Below are 6719 nucleotides of genomic sequence, written 5' to 3'. Positions count from 1 at the left end.
TTGGGGCCTTGTTGTCACGGTTACCAGTTTGAATTTCAGTTAGAAGATGGCTAGAGGGAGAGAAAATGCTGAAACAAACCTCCTCGAACAGGAAGGCCTTGTGGCCAAACCGTGTTTCCAATCATTGAACCGACTTCACTTTGGGCATCTTGAGTCTTTCCTGAACGTCTAGATATGCAGTTTGTGGGTAAAATGAAGAAATGTGAGCTATAAAGAGCGATTCAAAGAAAGGATTGCTTCTGCTTTGCTCCAGAAATTTAACATGGCAGTCTATGAAGCTGTGGATGGGTGTTGCTGGCGCATCTTTGCGTCTCACGCCAAAACTATAAGACTTTACAGCTTTAGCAGACGAATTTGAGCGAGAAGACAAATTTTCCTACGTTTCTATGTATAAATTATGTCTGAGGTGTGAAATTTGTGGCCACGGGAGCAGTTTCTGTTTTATTTTTTGCCTATTTTCTTCTCTCCTCCTCACTCTACCTGCCACTCTAGCACCAACATTCCGCGCAATACACACCCATTATAAACCCTGAAATTTGAGTAAAAACCTACACAACTCTGAGGCTTCATAGTTTAAAAACGGTAAAAGTTGTCGATAAGTGAAGTGAATCGCTGAAGAGAAGGCAAGAGTACCTACGTTTTAAAATTTAAATGGAGTCTCTCACGCACCTACATCGCCACGCCAAACACGTCCCCACACACACACACACGCGCGCGCGCGCTTCGAGCACGCACACACACAGGCTTTGTGTCTGTGTGCGACGAACGGTATTTGAGTTGAAAGATTTCGAAAATCGTCGGATACAACCACAACAAAAAACTCCTGTTTTGGTGAAATTCATACCGTACATCAGGGGTGGGCAATTATTTTTGTTCATTCGACAAACTCGTCAGAGTCTCATTGTTGCCTTGGCAACCGCTCAGCGTATCGGTACGGCAGCGCGGCGCTCTGAAGTTCATAAGGTTGACCAATAATGCTAAAATATGTTAACGGAGATTCTGACACAAAGACGTAGTAACTCTGTACTAGTTAGCAGGGTTACTATGGGTCTGTCTCAAATCGCGTACTACTGCACTTACAATACCTAATTTGAGTACGTGAGGGCGTTCACACTGAAAATTCCAACGAGACGAAGTGCGCTGCAAGTACCCGGATGGTGTACTCATAACGGTCAAAAGGCTGAGTGTGGAACGCTCAGTGGTGGACGAAGTACACTGATTATGTACTTAAGTGAAAGTATAGATACCTTGTGTCAAATATTACTCAAGTAAAAGTAAAAGTATGCACTTTGAATTTCTACTTAAGTAGAAGTATAAAAGTATTTGCCTTCATATATACTTAAGTATTAAAAGTAAAAGTACCTCATTGCATTATGGCTCTAATGGCTTTTTAAAATCATTTTTACATCAAAGCTCCTGCTCTCTCAACTTGTATAAGGTGAAATACTAATGCCACTTACATTTGTGTATTTAAAGAATATAATCACAAAGCATTAAAATCTATCTATTGCCATAAGGTAAGACCAAGTGGTTATGAAATAACAGCTCTCAAGAACATTTAATTAATTTTACATTTATTTGTAACTTAGTTGCTGTTCCACATTTCATTACAACAAATGTGTAGTAAAACAAGCACCTTTCTTTTGTCACATACATGTATATGTCTGAAATGTGTTACTGTACCTTTCAACTCAAAAATACTGATTTATGCTTCAAAACATTGGGTATACCACTACCTGAGCTGATTAGAAAATCAGAGAATGTGGTGTCATACTAGTTGGTGCTTAAGACTAGTATAATATTTTTGATATTACCTACACCAACCTAGGTACAAAAACAGACAAAAGTCAAAATAAAACCTTTGACCTCAGATCAAATATGAAAAAAAAAAAAATAATATTGCAAGAACTAGCTTTTGCATAAATTCCAGACAATTACAGTGCATGCCAGTTTGCACAGAAGACAGAAAAAGTAGGCTAGTGAATGACACATACTACAAACACAGGAAGTCAAAACAAAATACTTCCATTCCAGGAACTAGTAAAGCATTTTACGATACCAATTTGTGCTTAAGATTATCGAGGAGGATACTCTAACAAAGTTGTGGCGCACAATAACGAAGTCACAACAAACCAGTTTCCCTGACCTATCCTGAATCACAAGTGGCATGCTAAAACAGCAAGCCTAAAATGGTATGCACAGAAGACATGAAAATGTATGTAGTGAATGATACATACTACAAACACAGGAAGTCAGAACAAAATACTCAGTCAGATATCACAAGTGGGAATAAAACTACCACTCCAGGAACTAGCGCAGCATTATGTTATACCAATTTGTGCTTAAGATTATAGTGGAGGATACTCAACAAAGGTGTGGTACCCTTAATCCAACGTAGCATGCTTAAACAGCAAGCTTAAAATGGCAAAGCTGTTCACCACTTACTAAAGCTTAAAATATTTCTTATTTCGCTTCAGGAGGAGTTGGTTCTCAAAATTTTTTGCGTCCAGCCTTGCCCGCCGTGGGGTAAAGATCAGCCCAGCAGTGCTAAATAGGCGCTCGCAAGCGGCTGAGGCTGGTAAAGCGGTGTTAAGTTTAAGAGACAACTTACACACTGCGGGGTATGACTTCAGTATATCCTTGTGGTCTACCTTTGAGGCAAGGTAGCCATCTAATTGTTTAACACTGTCCTGACCATTAGATGTCTTCATGCTTGCGAAGAAGTCCTCATCATCTGATGCACTGGAGCCATTAGCTGGTGATTGATGTGAAGAGTCTTCCTCCAGATGGTCCTTAATGTAGTCCAGGCCTGAAATGGACATTGAAATAAATGCTAGAAATAAAGTCACTGTAATCATGCGTTAAATCAGAATAACAGAATTTAAAGGTGCATAAAATGTAATGCTTACCCATTTGAGTTTGTAAGCATTTTTAAGCATTATTTTGTTTCTGTAAATTTAAGTTTAAATACTCTTCTAACAAATAATACTAGTTAAGTCTCACCAAGTTTTATGAGGTTTTCGTCAGAGGTCCATGATGTTTTAAACTTTGGGACAAGGATGGCAGCAGCGATAAACTCTGGCTCCACAAGCATGTCAGCGAAACGTCGCTGCAGACCCTCTTGGACAGCATCCACCAGAGGTTTGCAGTATCTGCAACCACTGCGGATCTTGTTCAGCTTTGCGATCAGCAGCATCAAAGTAGGCAGGAGCCATCCCATCTGCACGTCTGTTTCAGATTGCAATATGTTGAGGGCCTTGGCGAGTGGTCCCATCGTTTTGGCGTACTCCTCTAGAAAGGAGATCTCAACTGGACTCAGCCTAATAGATTCAAACAACAACAATTTATCAATTAATGTGATCACATGGTTAACTCTGCATGGTTTGGTCATTAACATTATGAATAATTATCAATACTGTTAAATCACAATATATTTCCGTCATGTCACCAGGCCTACTCTGGAGTCATAGATGTGCTCCATTTAGCAGAATAACCATGTAGAATCTGGCATACTAGCTATTTGAAGTACATGAGTTTAAAAACTCAAAAAACAATGCTTACATGGGCAACTTGAGTGAAGTGAAAACAGTTCTGAGAGCTCCTTCTCCCTGCTCTTTTACAATTCGTAGGATTCTCTCAACAGCAAGGAACAAAGAATTCCACCTTGTTGCGTTTGGCCGGATCAGCTGAATTTTGCATACATTCTCTACAAGCTCTGCAGCAGCATCAGATCTCCCACACTTGTTCCATAGTGCTTGGCATTTCGAGAAAGCTGATCTAGACAACCTTTTGAAAGCATCGTTAGATGTTGCTTTTTCTGCATCCACTGTGGAGACAAGATTCAGCAGGTGGCAGGCGCATCGATGATGTTTAGGGAGTTGGAATTGTAAACCATCGTCTTCATTTAAGATAGAAGTGACTTCGACAAAATCCACTCCAAACCCATCCCACTCCTGTTCCTCGTCATCATCCATCTCATCCACATCATCCTCAGATTCATCTGAAGGTGAATTGTTATTTTCATCCTGTTCTCCGTACATGCGGAATGCCTTTAAGAAATTGGAACCGTTGTCCGTAGTAGTTCGGGTTATCTTGTTCTGTATGCCATATTCAGCATGAATCTCATTTAACGCACCACCCAAAACATCAAAAGTGTGTGGACCTTTCAGCTTCTTACATGCTAGTGCCACTGAGCACCTCTCTAGGCTATTGGGATCAACCCAGTGGGCAGTAACTCCAAGAAAACCTCTTCGCCTTGCGCTCCAGCAATCTGTTGTCGTAGCAATAAAACTGATTGGTTCCATATGTTCTTTGATGTTTCTTTTCATCTCAATTGAAGCCTCATCTATCTTGCGTCTCAAGGTGGTCCTGGACATGACAGTGGCATTTGGATGAAGATCTCGCACAAGCTCTTGAAATGATGGCTTCTCTACCACACTAAAGGGCTGGAGGCTCTGGATCACAAAATTAATGACAGCATGATCAACATGTCTTTGGGAAACTACGTTTGTTTCACCTAACTTTAACTGTTTGACAGTTGAGGGACCGTCTTGGTTCTTTGCTTTTCTTTTCCGTGGGGCAGTCAAAGCGTCATACCTATCCACATAACTTGCATGCTTTCTCTGAAAGAAAAAAAACAGTCCATCCATTAACAACATATCCACACAGGCTACTCCAATTAATAAATTAAATACACTTTTTTGCATTTCCTAAATCTAGGCTATGCTGGGCTTTAGAATGTGAACTACAAATTAGTGGATTTCATTTCTATCCATTTAGCAAAAATGCAGTCCATTTATTTGCCAAGCAAATTCCAGCAACCAACTCATTTGGCATCATATCATTAATTTAAAACAAGTAAAATGCATTAAATTTCAATTATGCGAACATCAGTAGTAGGTTATATTTCTAGTGGTCATACTGTAGCCTACATTATCCACTTATGGCTACTTCTCAAAATGACAACAAAACAAACTTCACCTAAAGTGTCTTCAAAAGCTAATTTCTTAGCGACAACCTCACCGTTTTCTAGTTAGAAATGACGGCAGGCTATTTCGCCAAAGACAATTAACTTATGTAGGATGAAAAGACCACTTTACTTGACGGCAATGCAAAGAATTTACCCTCTGAACGAAGGCTTAGTAAGAAGGGAGCATTCAACATCAGTACGATTAGCCGCTAATACGCTATGCTAGCGTATAGTTAATTTAGCCGAACACACATGCAAACAATGTAGTATCCTTTAGGTCAAATTTAAAACAATTCGGTTGCTAGCCGTCAAACACACCAAAGTAAAAATAACTTACCTCGACGTGTTTCTTCAAATTGGAAGGAGAATTCTTAAAGGAGGATATCCTGTTCTGCTTTGGAAGGCAGAGTAGACACTTAAAGTAAAATGAATCTTTCTTTCTGTCCATTAATTCAAAAAATTCGCCTAAGTGAGGCCATGGGTGTTCGAGCAAGTCAGCATCTTCCATCGTTTCTGTCATTTTGTTGATTTAACTTCTAATTCTTCTAAATGCAATGCTTCCAAATTAATTCACCGAGCTCTTCCAAATACCACTCATCAAATGAACGACGAACGGACTGACGAAATCGACAGGACTTCAGAGAGAGCAAATCGCGCACTGAGCCCTGATTGGTGCGTGACTGACTGCACTGTTTTTTGACATCTCAATATTATTGGTTTCGACAAAATGTAACGATAGGGTTTTTTATTCATGTAACGGAGTAAAAGTACGAATTTTCACTTCGAAATGTAGTGGAGTGAAAGTATAAAGTCTCACCAAATTTAATACTTGAGTAAAGTACAGATACATCTATTCCGTACTTAAGTACAGGAACGAATTACATCTACTTCGTTACTGTCCACCACTGGGAACGCTGGACACTTTTCACCCTAAACGGTAGCCATCTTGGCTACGAAGCGGAAGGGGAGGGACTATCAACCCAATTCAAACTTGCGATAATGGCGGCTGATATCGGCGGCAGTGATTTGGAAGCGGTGGTGGAGCAGGAACTTACAGGTCCATACAGATGTAAGTTATAATATGACATTTAATGAAAATGATCTATATTGCTGTTTTACACGTAGTACTATTAAATTGCTGCTCGATATACGCCATAACTATGTTAATTTAGTTAAATTAGCGATTTGTATTGACTCGGTGCAGTGGATGGACTCGCAAAAGCTAGCTAGGAAGCATGATCAAAATGGTCATATTTAAGATGTTTGAAATGTTGCATGTCTACATTCAGTGCATGTCTATAGAGGTTATTTCACTATTTTGGCAGTTTGTACTCTAATGGTGCGAGTGCAAGTAACGTTGCTTGATGTCAACGCGATACACGAATAGCGATTGACTCGTTGTAGCGAACGTACTCGCAAAAAGCTAGCTAGGAAGCACGATCAAAATGGTCAGGTAGAAGTGTTGCATGTCTACATTATTGGAAGCTAAAGTGATGCATGTGTGCATTCAGTTTATATTTAGAGGTTATTGTTTGTCGGTCTGTAATTGAATGACCTGTAGCGTGAGTGTAGGTAGGTCAGGGTTTTTCAAAGTGGGAACCGAGGGCTGATGTCAACGCGATAACGCAAATACTAGCAGTTGGTCAGTCACGTAAAACATACAACAGAGCCTGTTAATGGCAGTCTTTACTGTACATTTGTAATATTATTATAGATTTGAGAGTCTGTTGTCGGTACATTTTGTTCTTAG

At 39.8% G+C, this 6719-nt stretch overlaps 1 protein-coding gene across 1 annotated transcript; it reads right to left on the bottom strand.

The window, feature by feature from the left end:
• Positions 1-1058: 1058 nt before the first annotated feature.
• On the bottom strand, positions 1059-6081 carry LOC311501024 (zinc finger BED domain-containing protein 4-like). Its single transcript, XM_084562674.1, has 4 exons — positions 5307-6081; positions 3562-4622; positions 3004-3320; positions 1059-2809 (listed from the first exon to the last, which is right to left on the bottom strand). The coding sequence occupies exons 1-4, from the start codon at positions 5487-5489 to the stop codon at positions 2445-2447; spliced, it is 1926 nt and encodes a 641-aa protein (XP_084418800.1). The 5' UTR covers positions 5490-6081; the 3' UTR covers positions 1059-2444.
• Between the last annotated feature and the right edge of the window lie 638 nt (positions 6082-6719).

This window comes from Chelon labrosus, assembly GCF_963514085.1.
Source record: "Chelon labrosus genome assembly, chromosome: 16".
In the NCBI taxonomy this organism is placed as follows: Eukaryota; Metazoa; Chordata; class Actinopteri; order Mugiliformes; family Mugilidae; genus Chelon; species Chelon labrosus.
Note: the sequence above shows the minus strand (reverse complement) of the source record. Positions and strands in the feature narration are given on the sequence as shown.